This window comes from Cibotium barometz, chromosome 49 (assembly GCF_041138505.1).
Source record: "Cibotium barometz isolate CiBa-2024 chromosome 49, ASM4113850v1, whole genome shotgun sequence".
In the NCBI taxonomy this organism is placed as follows: Eukaryota; Viridiplantae; Streptophyta; class Polypodiopsida; order Cyatheales; family Cibotiaceae; genus Cibotium; species Cibotium barometz.
In genome coordinates, this window is record NC_141094.1 from 34,260,797 (window position 1) to 34,275,453 (window position 14,657).

The window sequence follows — 14,657 nt, forward strand, 5'->3', positions numbered from 1 at the left end:
ATATATGTATATATATATGTATGTATATATATATATATATATATATATATATATATATATATATAGAGAGAGAGAGAGAGAGAGAGAGAGAGAGAGAGAGAGAGAGAGAGAGAAATTCATGTTTGGAAAAGGCCAAATCGATGTATAAGACCAAATATATAACATGAAGTTTATGATGATGTTGAGCTAATTTTGTGGTCTAGCAAAAGAAAACATTTAAAAAGAAGAAGAAAAAGTCCTACTAACCAAGTCAATAGAGCTACAATGTCAATTAGATACATTCACCTCACAAGCAATTTGTTATGATGTCAATCAGATACATTCACCTAAAAAACAATTTGGTTTTGGATTTTGCAAAATTGCTCAATTAGGGCTCTACTGCCCACTAGCTTTCTTTGCAAGTTGCTTAAACCTTGGCTGATTTTGCATTCTTTCACTTGAGTTACATTGGGGTAAATTGAGAGAGAGAGAGAGAGAGAGAGAGAGAGAGAGAGAGAGAGAGAGAGAGAGAGAGAGAGAGAGAGAGAGAGAGAGAGAGAGAGAGAGATTTTACTAACGTCTTCCAAAAGACCGAACTTGGCCTATGAGACAAATCAATGTACCTGTGTGGGGTCATCCCAACAAAATGAAAAAGTACTGAACTAAAAAGCTGAATCTGGGTGTGCAATAAGTATAATGAGTGGGGGAGGGGATGGAGCTCTATTACTAGGAGAATGCAAAAACTATATGCATGGAGTATACAATCATGATATGCAACCTAGCTAGCTCCATCCTGTACCATACTGAGAGAGAGAGAGAGAGAGAGAGAGAGAGAGAGAGAGAGAGAGAGAGAGAGAGAGAGTATTTTATTACTATTGGCAAAAGGCCAAAATGACCTATAAGATCAAATGCACAACATGAAGACCTATGGGGCTTCACCTAAAAATATGTAAGCGTAGCACGTGAGGGGTATATTAATTTAACAAAGTTACAGATTACATTTATAGGAGGGGTTTTTAAAACCAATTTTGGCAAAAAAACAAAAGAGAGTAAGTTTATGAAGAAAAAGGGGTCATTTTATTCACAAAAGTATTTAAGTGTAAGGGTTTTTTTAAATACTCCTTGAATGTACGTGATACATAAAATTTCTTCATAGTGTATCCCCTGAGATGAAAGCTATGGATCTTGAGCCAACCTAGTGGTCCAGTAAGTGAGATTTGTGTCATTAACACTTGTAAAATCTCCCAAGTCAATAAAGATCACACGAGAGACGAGAGATTGATGGTTTCATGTTTTGCAAAAAAGTCTTAAGAGCTTTGACAATAACATTTGTGCACTCTCTCTACGTAGGAGTATTAGGATAAATGGTTTCATGCAAATAAAACATTATAGAATCATCCTATGCACACATGGAATAAATTTTTGGATGTTGACTTAAATATGTGAGTGCCCTTCTCCTTTATCTTTTAAAAGTTAAAAACTTGTGGAGAGTGGACATTTTGAATAGATTTGATAAGTACTTGTGGGACAACATGTTGGGCAAGAAGAGGAGGCAAGAAAACAGCTATATACCCACACATATGTATACATACATCATGCATGGATGAGCAATGCATCAATATGTGCATGTGTATATATAATCACACATACACTTGCATACACATGGACACGAATACATGCATAAAAAGAGATACAAAACACATGCATACACAAATGTACAATCAAGGTTTGACTTATTCTTGTATGGTAGCATTATCATATGTAAAAATCATTTTGAGTCTATAATTTTTTTGTTTTGTTAAGAAATATTTTGTTTTGTTTTGTTAAGAAATATATTTTTTATCGGGAGTATATGATATGTTCAAATATAGAAAATTATAAAACACCACTTATTTCATTTGCAAGACCCATGCAAGGTCAAAATGCCACCCCAACTAATTAGAAAAGTAAGGAGAGAGCTTCTAACTTATCAACTCTTACAAATCATGTGACAGAGTATGGGTTAAGTCGTTTGTCGGAAGAATACCAAATAATACAACTTAGGTTAAATTGAATAAACCAAACAATTGAAACTCACATTTAAGTGTGGTTGAATAAAAAACCCTTTTCTGACTTGTCTTCGCCAAAGGCAGGACATATAAAGAAAAAAATGGGTTAAATAAAAACTCCCTTTTTGACTTGCCTCCGCCAAGGCAGTAAAATATGGGTGTTCTTCAAAACAAGTGAATATTACTATTTCCTTCCTTCTCTAGCTGCTTCTCTCTCTCTCTCTCTCTCTCTCTCTCTCTCTCTCTCTCTCTCTTAAAGCAAGCAAGCCTCTTGTGAGTTCTCCACTTGTGGGTTTGCCACCAATCATCATGGCTTGTGTAGTTATATCCATTATGGTACAAGTTTTTCTTAATAAACCCTTTGGGAGGATCCCTTAGGTAAGATTTATTCATGAGGCCTTTGTGAGGATCCCGTGTTCTCCATGGTGGGGGAGGGGGCTTGTAAACCGACCCTAACAAGAGCACATGAATGCTCTTGACTTGAGAGTCATGCATATGGAGTGTGGCCTATACAATACCATAATAAAGGTAATTGGATTATTGGGTGTTTGTCTAATGGGTAGCCAACTTGAGTGGGTAAATATTATTTTTGGCAAATTTTTGTAAAAGACGAGAGTGGGTGAGTAAAACTAAGGGAGGGGAAAGGGCAAACTCTTTGTTTTTTCTGCAGGAGGGTCTCCTTCTTGCAGGAGAGAAAAGAAAGCTATTGTAGGAAGGGGGGAAGAGGGGGACCTCTTTGAAACTGGGGCTTCGTGCAGACCCAATTAAGAGAGGGCCTAATTCAGCATGGGTTTTTTCTTCTTGACAAATTGGGGCTCTGGGGGTTGATTAATTTTGCATTTGGGTTTGTGTGTGTGTGTGTGTGTGTTTTTTTTTGGGGGTTTTTTTAGAAAAATCAGCTTTGGTAAGGTCTGAGGGTAGGATCGAAGGCGAGAGAGAGAGAGCGAGAGAGACAGAGGTCTGGCTTGCTTTTTTAATCAGCGATTGCGAAAACACACAGAAAACTTGCAGGAAAACGAATTCGAATTTTGGGCGGGACTTTTTGGGCGGATCGTAGTGAGACATGTCTTGGCGCTGCTGACCTTCATACATTCAGGAGGTTTACACAGGGGGGATGTCGTGGGCAGGACCCGAAGCTTTCCCTGGAACTTCCCTTGCTGATAATCTTGACAGTAAGTTGCTTTTTGCTTTGGGCATTTTCTTTTCCCAACGAAAAATATTACCGATTCAAAATATGGCAATTGGCCTCACAATTCTGTATTTATTGAGGTGAAAAATGCCCTTCACTTGGATACATAGATAGCTGGAGGTGGCCAAAGCATTATGACTATCTTAGGGCTGATTGTTCACACGTATAATGGGCTTTTTTAAAGGAGATTGCTCAACCCTTGAAACCCAGCCATAGGTGCATCTTCAATGCCCAAGCTACTCCGTGGGCTGGGCCACATGGTTTCCTTAGCACTGGCTTTTTTGTTTCAAGGAAGGAGACCAGGAATTAGTCATCACATGAGGCTTTATGGTCGAGAGATACATCTAGACGGAGGGTCTACTAGTTTAGGTTTAATGAAATCCTGGATGGGGACCCTTTCATTCTGCTCGTTTGCTTGCCTATCTAGCTGCTTAAACATCAGCGAGTGCTGCACCCTATTGTGATAGTGTTGTGCCCTGGACTACTAGAGAGTTTCAATCCTGTCAGCTCTGGTGTTGTATATGATAACTGCTTTTTTGTCAGAGCTTTGAATGGCTGGTACATTACACTCAGTGTTGCTTTGAAAACCTTCTGCCATGTTTTGTAGTGTTCTTCCTCTTTGTACCGCCCCTCACTTAATCCTCCCACGTGGATTTGAAGAGCCAACTTGGGCTGTGATATTTGTCTTGATGTGTTCAACTTTTTCCAGCCAATCTTCCTTTTACCTTTGCTAAGATTTCCTCTACCGGGTGAGTCCTAATTTCTGAGCTTGGCTTGATCCCTGACAGTGCTCGTCAAGCTGTCCCTTGAGTGAGGTGATTTAGGACAGTTGTTCGTACACCAGTGACCACTCATTTTGGCCAATGGTGGGGGAACCTCCTGGGTGAAGTGAAGGTGCTGATAAAGGACTTCTTTCCTTTGTCCTTATGGATTCTGCAAGCCAACCACAAACTAGATGCAAACACAGTCTAGCATGCATGTGAAATGTCGCTTATTAGGTGGCATGTGAATGGACAAGTTTCTCAGAGACACCAAGAGAATGAGAAAGTGGAAGGCTGAACGTGTGGTCTTGTTTCTGTGTGCTGTCAATGGGATGGACTCCTGCTTGACAAGCTGCTGCTATGAAGATGTGTTGAAGGTCCATGACATGCTGGAAGTTGGGCTGCTGTGAAAGCTGTTTTGGAGCTGTACAAGGGAAATGGGCAGTTGAGTCTCCTATTTGACCCCTCGCAAAGCTGAATATCTAACCCCCATGGCTGGGTGTGGGGGGATTTGCCTAAGTAGGGAGGCAGGAGCTGGACCCTAGGCGACTGAGAGAAGAGAGAGAAAACAGGTGGGAGCTAAACTGAGAGAGAGAGAGAGAAGAAAGAAAGAAAGTTGTATTAACGTCTTCAAAAGGCCAAAATGACCTATGAGACCAAAAGGTTACATCATATCCATGAGGTACATCATCCTGGGTACAAAATAGTAATAAAGAAAGATAACAAAAATCTAGAACTATAAAATCTGACCTAGGTACATTAGCAGAGAGCTCTCATAGCACCCTAATATATCCTTCATGGGCCACTCATGTGACATGGTGCTCAAGTGGTAAAACTGAGCCGGCGTGAGAAGGTCTTGCGATGATGGCCCGGATCCTCCTGTGGTAGCGTGGCTGTGGGCAAGGGCCATGGGGTCTGAGGCGTCGAGCTCTGCATAACTCAGTGGCTCTGTCGAGTGTCACGCCTCTTGGTTGAGCTCTTGCACTAGCTTGTGGTCTGGGTATGGTGGGTGGATCGGCCCTCGGAGTGTTGGTATGGAAGAAGTCGGTGAGAGCTCTCTGTGCTTGGTCCTCGAGCAAGTACAGCTGATCTGGATCTCACTAAGGATTCCCCGTGTCTGCGGAGCTCTAGAAGAAAAAGTCCCAGGCATCTCTAATCCGGGAAGTCCATGATCTTAGAAAGTGGTCTGAATCCAGCTCGGAAGAGGTAGTGGAACCTCCCCCGAATCTCATAGTATACAGGGCATCGACATATGTAATGATCCTCTGTCTTGGGCTCTGTGTGACAGAGCTAGCATATCCTGTCCTCCTCTGGTGTGGTCGCGCTGGGCCCATATCTGGCAGTCTCCACTCTTAGCTGGTGGGACGAGGTGCGGATGTGGCCTATCGCACATCTCACCCCAAAAGATAGGTGTGTGTCCATGTAGTGTGGGTGGATGATGAAACCATCCTCTGTCAGGCATAGGAGGTGATCTTTGTAGAAGGCCATCTTCGTCCCTAGTGGACGACTAGGTGAACTCCATGTCCTTTGAGTATCCAGTCTAACAATGTCCTTGATAACCCTGATCCGCTCTGTGCGGTTGAGAGCAAATGACGGGGCCTCTATGCTGTACTGGAACGGGGGGGGGTGCCTCCATCTGCATGCCGTGCATGCCAAACCAAGTGCCTACCTGTGTATACCATCACTCTGTATCTCCCTCGAGTGTCAGCTATCTCGAGGACTTCAGGGCTAGCCGGGGTATCTATCTAGTGGAAGCTCCCATAGGTTGTGCTGGTATGTCACTGTCTGGAATAGAGCCTGTGTGACCGGTGTAGCCCCCATGTCATGTGCATGGATATGCCATGGACATTACCTAGAAGAGGGCTGCCAGAAAAAGACACTAAGAACCAAGATGATGGAGCACAGAGCACTTTTGGCAGTATGGACTTGGAGATAGGTGGAAGGAGGTCTTGTCAGATACACAAGAGGACAGTCGGCTACAGGTGTTTGTCGGCTGAACCTAATCAGGAGGCGGCTGTTGCGCTTCAGGAGACTAGGCGCATGAAGAGGCCCAGTCGGGCAGTATATTGGGATTTATCTCCAGTCGGCTGGCCGTCTCTAGTCGGCTGGCCGGCCAGTTCCCCAAGCAAACCAAAGGCCTATAAATAGGCAAAAAGGCTCCTCATTGGAACCATTCATTCCTTTAGGGAGTGGATCCTTAGGGTCCAGATTTAGGACCAGATTTTGGGTGTATTCCACCTTTTTTATGAAGACAGCCTAGGGCTGTAGCAAAGTACCCTTTTTGTACTATATCAATATACTGAATTTCCAGCATATCTCTCTCTCTCTCTCTACTCTCTCTTTATATCTGCGTTTTGCATCAGATGGTTTCCAGGAGTGTTTAGGGATGAAAGAAGACTCCCAGAGCTTTCGCATGTTACATTGGTATCAGAGCATCAGGCTCAGCAAAGCTAAACACTGATTTAGTCCCATATGATGGTGTACAGGTCCAAGGTACAGGAAAGTACACGGATACGAAGCCCAAGGCAAGGAACACAAAATCGGAAAGAGCTCCCAGGAGGTTTGTTGGTGGTGTTCCACAAAGCCAAAGGGGATGGCAGTCTCGTGAGCCAGATAGGTTCTCGGGCAACGGTCCCAAGGGAGGTTTATCCTCCAAAGGGTGATGTGAGTGCCAGACTCATTTCTTAGGAATGAAGACCAAGACAGTGTTCAAAGGCAGGGCAGGAATGGATTGTGGACTAAATGGAAAGAGATGCATAGATCTTAGTCTGTGAGTGACAGAGTGGTTTTGGAGATCGGGCCGGGCTTTCAGAGAAAAGGGTTGCCAGGGACGGATGGATGACAGAGGGACTCCCGGAATAGAGTGGGATGTCATCAAAGAACAGGTTGGAATCCCGTCATCGAGTTTAGCAGAGGGGGATGTCATGTGCATGGATATGCCATGGACATTCTTAGAGATTACCTAGAAGAGGGCAGCCAGAAAAAGACACTAAGAACCAGGATGATGGAGCATAGAGCACTTTTGGCAGTATGGACTTGGAGATAGGTGGAAGGAGGTCCTGTCAGATACACAAGAGGACAGTCGGCTGCAGGTGTTTGTCACCTAAACCTGATCAGGAGGTGGCGGCGGCTGCACTTCAGGACACTAGGAGCATGAAGAGGCCCAGTCGGGTAGTATATTGGGATTTATCTCCAGTCGGCTGGCCGACTGTTGGTCGGCCAGTTTCCCAAGCAAACCAAAGGTCTATAAATAGGCAAAAAGGCTCCTCATTGGAACCATTCATTCCTTTAGGGAGTGGATCCTTACGTACTATATCAATATACTGAATTTCCAGCATATCTCTCTCTCTCTCTACTCTCTCTTTATATCTGCGTTTTGCATCAGATGGTTTCCAGGAGTGTTTAGGGATGAAAGAAGACTCCCAGAGCTTTCGCATGTTACATTGGTATCAGAGCATCAGGCTCAGCAAAGCTAAACACTGATTTAGTCCCATATGATGGTGTACAGGTCCAAGGTACAGGAAAGTACACGGATACGAAGCCCAAGGCAAGGAACACAAAATCGGAAAGAGCTCCCAGGAGGTTTGTTGGTGGTGTTCCACAAAGCCAAAGGGGATGGCAGTCTCGTGAGCCAGATAGGTTCTCGGGCAACGGTCCCAAGGGAGGTTTATCCTCCAAAGGGTGATGTGAGTGCTAGATTCATTTCTCAGGAATGAAGACCAAGACAGTGTTCAAAGGTAGGGCAGGAATGGATTGTGGACTAGATGGAAATAGATGCATAGATTTTAGTCTGTGACAGAGTGGTTTTGGAGATCGGGCTGGGCTTTCAGAGAAAAGGGTTGCTAGGGACGGATGGATGACAGAGGGACTCCGGGAATAGAGTGGGATGATGACAGTCATCCAAGAACAGGTTGGAATCCCATCATCAAGTTTAGCAGAGGGGGATGTCATGTGCATGGATATGCCATGGACATTCTCAGAGATTACCTAGAAGAGGGCAGCCAGAAAAAGACACTGAGAACCAGGATGATGGAGCACAGAGCACTTTTGGCAGTATGGACTTGGAGATAGGTGGAAGGAGGTCTTGTCAGATACACAAGAGGACAATCGGTTGCAGGTGTTTGTCACCTAAACCTGATCAGGAGGCGGCGGTTGCACTTCAGGACACTAGGAGCATGAAGAGGCCCAGTCGGGCAGTATATTGGGATTTATCTCCAGTCGGCTGGCCGACTGCTGGTCGGCCAGTTCCCCAAGCAAACATAAAAGGAACCCATGGAGTCACTTTGTAATCATAATACTAGAGGGCTAGAGTCTCAAGAAGAGAGTGTAGGCTTGTTGAATTAATAAAGAAATATCTGCGGGGACGCTATCGTGGCTTTCGGGGCTAATGACTTCTCTTGTGTAGGAGCAGTCTGGCTCCCCTCCCTTACTCTCTCTCTCTCAAGTTTATCTTTGTGAAGTTTTGTAATTTATTTATTATGCTGTTGGACTTGGAGATGACGATAGCTTGAGTGCATAGAGGAATAAACAAGATGCCGAGCATCGGGATGGAGAGTGCACATGTGCAAGCTCTGATACCATTGTTGGACTGGATGCGCACATAGGGAGGCCACACCTCCTTCTACAGAGGAGGAGCGAGAGAGGATGACGACGACCACTAGCACAAGAGAATAGCAGTCAAAGTGATTAGCATGGGGATTAAGGATAACAAGGCAGCCCTTTGTTATATTAATGCCTACGGAAGACCCAAAGGGCCTATGAGACCAAAAGTAATACAATGGTAACATGGATATGCTGAGCCATGGAAAACTGAAAGAAAAAGTAAAATGAAACATAGGTCCTTTTTATAGGAGAGAACCCCTTAATGTGAAGCATATACTGCCACCACATATGCCTTATGCCAACTAAGATGCCAAGTGTCCCTAATAGGTGTCACTTTGCCACACCACTATACATAATTTCCCTATAAGAGGTTGCTTCCACACAAAAGACTTACACACACTAGCGGTTGTTCAGACACATTGGAACCGCTTTAGTTAAAGCCTATATACAGTGCTAGTTTACACAACCACCTCATTAATCACCATAGCCCTGTATGAGATTTATCTCCACATTATAGAGTACTTTGTACTTTTTTTTTTCTTTTGTATCCATTTGATGTCCATTGAGACATGATGATGATGTACACAGGTTTTGTCTTATAGGCCGTTTTTTGGCCTTTAGAAGACGTTAATAAAATCTCTCTCTCTCTCTCTCTCTCTCTCTCTTTGACACTTTGGTCACTTTAGTTTTAGGAACCTCGAACAAAGCCCTGGCTCTTTGACACTTTGGTCACTTCAGCCATGCTGTATGGAGTGGAGATATGACTGATGGATGGAGATGTATGGAGAGGCCCTTGGCATCACAGGGAGACGGATCATGTTGGTATGCACAGATGACAGCTTGGTTCCAACTTCCAACTGCATGGCTTTAGTATGGACAGGCTACCTCCATTTCAGTACTCCTTGGATGCACCCTCCCTCTCTCTCTCACACGAGCAGAGATTACCAGACTTATCAGGCAGGACTTGACTCAGCTGGACACTAGGAGGACATGGATACAACCGACACACGAGCTTGGTACGAAGATGGCTTTCTATAGAGATCATCTTCCCCAGCTCACGGAGGATGGGTTTGTGATTAGACCCAGCTACATGGATACTCATCTTTCTCATGGGGTACGGTGTGCTATTGGTCAGATGTGCACATCCTCACACCAGCTAGAGATTGAGACTGGCAGATTCAGAGGAGTACCAGTTCAGGCCAGGATTTGCCAGTTGTGCCAGATGGAGCCAGAGACAGAGTTACATTACATATGTCACTGTGTAACTCGCGGCAGCAGTGGGCGGTGCCCGGGGGACTAGGGCCTTTGACACACTTGTTGATACCATCAATGCATATTCAAACATTTAAACATAGCCACAGCCTTAACACATATCCATCATTACTTTGCATAAAACATAAAAGCGATAAAACATCCACAAATGCTGAAAATGGAGCTTGCACGTGTGACACCGCATAGAGGCCGGAATGGGCCGACCCCCCCCCCCCCCCCCCCCCCTTGGAGTATTTTATTACCCAAGGAGAATAATATCATGTACAAGCTTTGAGGGCCTTACTCTCCCCATGGGAGATGCCGGATTATCCATATACAAATGCCATAACACAGCCCAACACAAGGCAATTGAGCCGGAACATAGGCTGTAGAAATGCCGAGCCAACAACATAATCCATATACCTCCGTGTGGGTACTGATTCTTCCCCAAAAACCACGGGTCTTCATGCAATACAGCTAGTACAGCAAGTACAACTCTCCATTCAGTCGGTACAGCAGGTACAATGGCTGGTACAGCCGGTACAGTGGCTGGTACAGCAGGTACCATGGCTGGAACAACCGGTACGATGGCTGGTACAGCAAGTACAGCAAGTACAAATACTGGTACAGCATGTACAGTGACTAGTACAGCAGGTACAATGGCTGGACAGCAAGTACAGTGGTTGGTACAGCCGGTACGGTGGCTGGTACAGCAGGTACAGCAAGTACAAATGCTGGTACAACAAGTACAATGGCTAGAAATCATAATAAATGATTGAATACCCTTGCCTTCAGTATTTCTTCGTGATGGAAGCCTCCAAAACAGTCCCCAACAGCCGGTATTCTTCATGGGCAGCCTTCAAGAGAGAGAGAAAGAGAGTAGCCATCATTAGGGCAGCCTGTATAACGGTGGTAGAGACTAGTGTGCAGCAAGAGAGACTCCATTAATGACGAGAGAGGACTCCAATTTATAGATTTGGGCTTCCCATGAGCTAAAATGGCAAGAGAAGGCTACAATGACAAGTGGAGAGCCACACAATAGCTGAAGTGACAAGTGTGAGGCCACTTGTCTCACTTTGATCCACTTTATAACAAGTGTCGGGCCACTTGTCTCACTTTGGTCCACTTCCTTGCCACATGTCCCAATCTAAGAGATGGGTCCTTCCATAATTTTACCTCTAAAAATATCCCAACTGGTAGACATTCTGTCATAGGCACTTTGCCAACTGTTGGTATCTGCTCAATTCCAGATGTAATGACGCGAACAGAATCTCCATCGGAGTCGGGCCAAACATAGCAACTCTCCTAAATTTTAGGAGTGTGGTCCTTTGTATTCTAGGATAATCCCCCATTCCCAAAGCTTGTACTTTCCAAATATTTAGACATCCTGGAGTCCACCAGATCCCTTTCATACTGGGAAATGTCGAGGCTGGTGACATCCTCCCCAACTTCTTAAAAGTTGTCCGCAACTTTAAGCTTCAAGCCATATATTCAAGATATAATCATGTCCCATCGCGATTGGGCGAGACGAGACAGTCTGAAAAATCCAATATAATTGAAGAATCCATGTCCCAAAGAAATGGGCGAGACTAAATAAGTCTCCATAATACCAATATTAAAATCATGTCCCAAAACAAATGGGCGAGAATTCCGTGGAAGATGTGCTAGACACAGGCACAAGAGCCAATTGTGTCTGAATCACCAATATCAATGAGATAATCATATGCCAATGAAAATCACCAACCAGGTGCTAAGACACTTAAATAAGTGCCATGCACAAGAAACTAGTGTCTCACACAGAAATATATGCTATGCACACAAACTGCTGCCATTCAAGAGCACAAACCATGGTGACAGAAAAGCTGGTTCTCCATAGTTCTGGCAATTCTTTCTCCCAATCCCAACAGTTCCCATGTTCTTCCATACAATCCCAACTTTGATCAATAAGCATGGTGTGGAAACAATGAAACACTCGCTCCACAATCGCAACACGAATCCACGTGTATGGTGGAGTGTTCATTGAATTGTCCTCTCACAATCCCAACATGAAACCATATGCATGGTGAGATGAACAATGAACCTCTTGGCCTCTGTATGGGGAGATAGTGATTCTAATATAACTTAAAAAAAAATAAATCCATGTCCCAAATAAATGGGCGAGACAAAACAGTCCCACAAGTTCAGATATCACAATCATGTCCCAAGTAAATGGGCAAGACAAATCAGTCCCATAAGTCCAGATATCATAATCCATGTCCCAAGTAAATGGGCGAGACAAAATAAGTCTCCTGCCAACAAGGCATCGGTCCACATGACCCTTGGCATAGACATAAGTCCTGTGCCAACCAGGCGTCATGTCCACTTTACCACTTGCACTCCATGTTGGTACTCTGACCACACAGCTTGGATGAGAGGTTGGCTCAAGTAACAAGATAAAACAATCACTCGCAGGCATATATAGCCTGGTGTTCCATAAGCATTTCTGCTACACATAGTTTATAGGCATTTCGGCCACCAATAGTTTGTAGGCATTTCGGCCACCAACTTACACTACCCTCTCAAGTGCCCATGTTCCCTTCCATCTGCTCTCTATTGTTCCACCCACACATGGTAGAAACAATCTTCAAGAGAGCACGTAGGACAAGAGAACACTACACAAGGTATGTTGTGCTTGTCACTACTCTTTGAAGTGCCCATGTTCCCTTCCATCTGCTCTCTATTGTTCCACCCACACATGGTAGAAACAATCTTCAAGAGAGCACGTAGGACAAGAGCACACTACACAAGGTAAGTGAACCATGAGTTCCATAAGTCTAATGCATCCCAAATAAAGGGAGCCATAAAGAATAATCCATCCCAATTAAAGGGAGTCATAAACATAATCCATAAACCTGAGGATGAATCCAAATCCCTAGAAAAGAAGTCCAGGAATCCATAGACCTGTATACCATAATCCTTGTATACCATAACTCTTACCACATACTCCGTGCTAACCACACACCTCGGAGTAGAGATGGACTTTATCCATAAAAGCATCATATCCATGAGATATCCAAAGATTCCTTCTCTATAAACTCGGACAGATTCGTCCATAGAAATTGCTTGTGAAGCCCAATATCTATATAAATCTCGTCCAAGAAAGAAATCTCCATAGATATAATCCATCCCAAGTAAAGGGAGTCATGAAAAGAATTCATTCCATTAAAGGGAGCCATAAACAATGTTTCCCTGAAACCATCTCAAGGCAAACAACACCACCTTTCTCCTTGCATAGCTATACAAGGGTTAGTGAACATCAAAAACACTTCATAGTAAATAGCCAAAGCACCAACTTTGCAAACTCAAAGTATACTTAGCTTTTCTTTGCCAGGTTGGTCATGAAGCCAAAAGAAATATCTCCTCACCATATCCTAAAGATGTCCTGAGATATATCTCCATATAGCTTGCCTGTAAGCTTGATAATATATTCCACAATATCCATATGGAAAGAGTGCTAAACGTGTGCACATAAAGCCAACTTCACACTTCCACGATAAAATTCTGTGAATTCATAAATCCTTAGATCAACAAGCTGTCTACTGCTCATGCTCTTGCTTCATAAGCTATGAAGCAGCTGGCCATGCTTAACAGCAATGATGGTAAGTGTGGTCCCCACTTGAGATCTTTTCTCTTCCTTATTGATAGAAGGAAGAGAAAAGATCTCCGCTTCCAAGAAAGCCTATGCTCTGATACCAATGTAACTCGCGGCGGCAGTGGGCAGTGCCCGGGGGACTAGGACCTTTGACACACTTGTTGATACCATCAATGCATATTCAAACATTAAACATAGCCACAACCTTAACACATATCCATCATCACTTTGCATAAAACATAAAAGCGATAAAACATCCACAAATGCTGAAAATGGAGCTTGCATGTGTGACACCGCATAGAGGCTGGAATGGGCCAACCCCCCCCCCCCCCCCCCCCCCCCCCTCTTGGAGTATTTTATTACCCAAGGAGCTTGCATGTGTGACACCGCATAGAGGCCGGAATGGGCCGACCCCCCCCCCCCCCCCCCCCCCTCTTGGAGTATTTTATTACCCAAGGAGAATAATATCATGTACAAGCTTTGAGGGCCTTACTCTCCCCATGGGAGATGCCGGATTATCCATATACAAATGCCATAACACAGCCCAACACAAGGCAACTGAGCCGGAACATAGGCCGTAGAAATGCCGAGCCAACAACATAATCCATATACCTCCGTGTGGGTACTGATTCTTCCCCAAAAACCACGGGTCTTCATGCAATAGAGCTGGTACAGCAAGTACAACTCTCCATTCAATCGGTATAGCAGGTACAATGGTTGGTACAGTCGGTACGGTGGCTGGTACAACAGGTACAATAAGTACAAATGCTGGTACAACAAGTACAATGGCTAGAAATCATAATAAATGATTGAATACCCTTGCCTTCAGTATTTCTTCGTGATGAAGCCTCCAAAACAGTCCCCAACAGTCGGTATTCTTCATGGGCAGCCTTCAAGAGAGAGAGAAAGAGAGTAGCCATCATTAGGGCAGCCTGTAACGGTGGTAGAGGCTAGTGTGCAGCAAGAGAGACTCCATTAATGAAGAGAGAGGACTCCAATTTATAGATTTGGGCCTCCCATGAGCTAAGATTGCAAGAGAAGGCTACAATGACAAGTGGAGAGCCACACAATAGCTGAAGTGACAAGTTTGAGGCCACTTGTCTCACTTTGATCCACTTTATAACAAGTGTCAGGCCACTTGTCTCACTTTGGTCCACTTTCTTGCCACATGTCCCAATCTAAGAGATGGGTTCTTC

The 14,657-nt window shown here is 44.2% G+C and overlaps 1 protein-coding gene across 2 annotated transcripts in view; it reads left to right on the forward strand.

Moving 5' to 3' along the window:
- LOC147610520 (sm-like protein LSM1B) overlaps nt 1–14,657 on the forward strand; it is a 143,748-nt gene that overhangs the window by 52,941 nt on the left and 76,150 nt on the right. Inside the window, exon 1 of one of the 2 annotated variants that reach the window (XM_086786318.1) lies at nt 2,637–3,199. The exons of the other annotated variant lie outside the window; for it this stretch is intronic. Coding sequence (XP_086642444.1) covers nt 3,142–3,199 — 58 coding nt within the window. The 5' untranslated portion in view covers nt 2,637–3,141. Of the gene's footprint in view, nt 1–2,636; nt 3,200–14,657 lie in introns of those variants that run through there. 2 annotated transcript variants of the gene reach the window in all.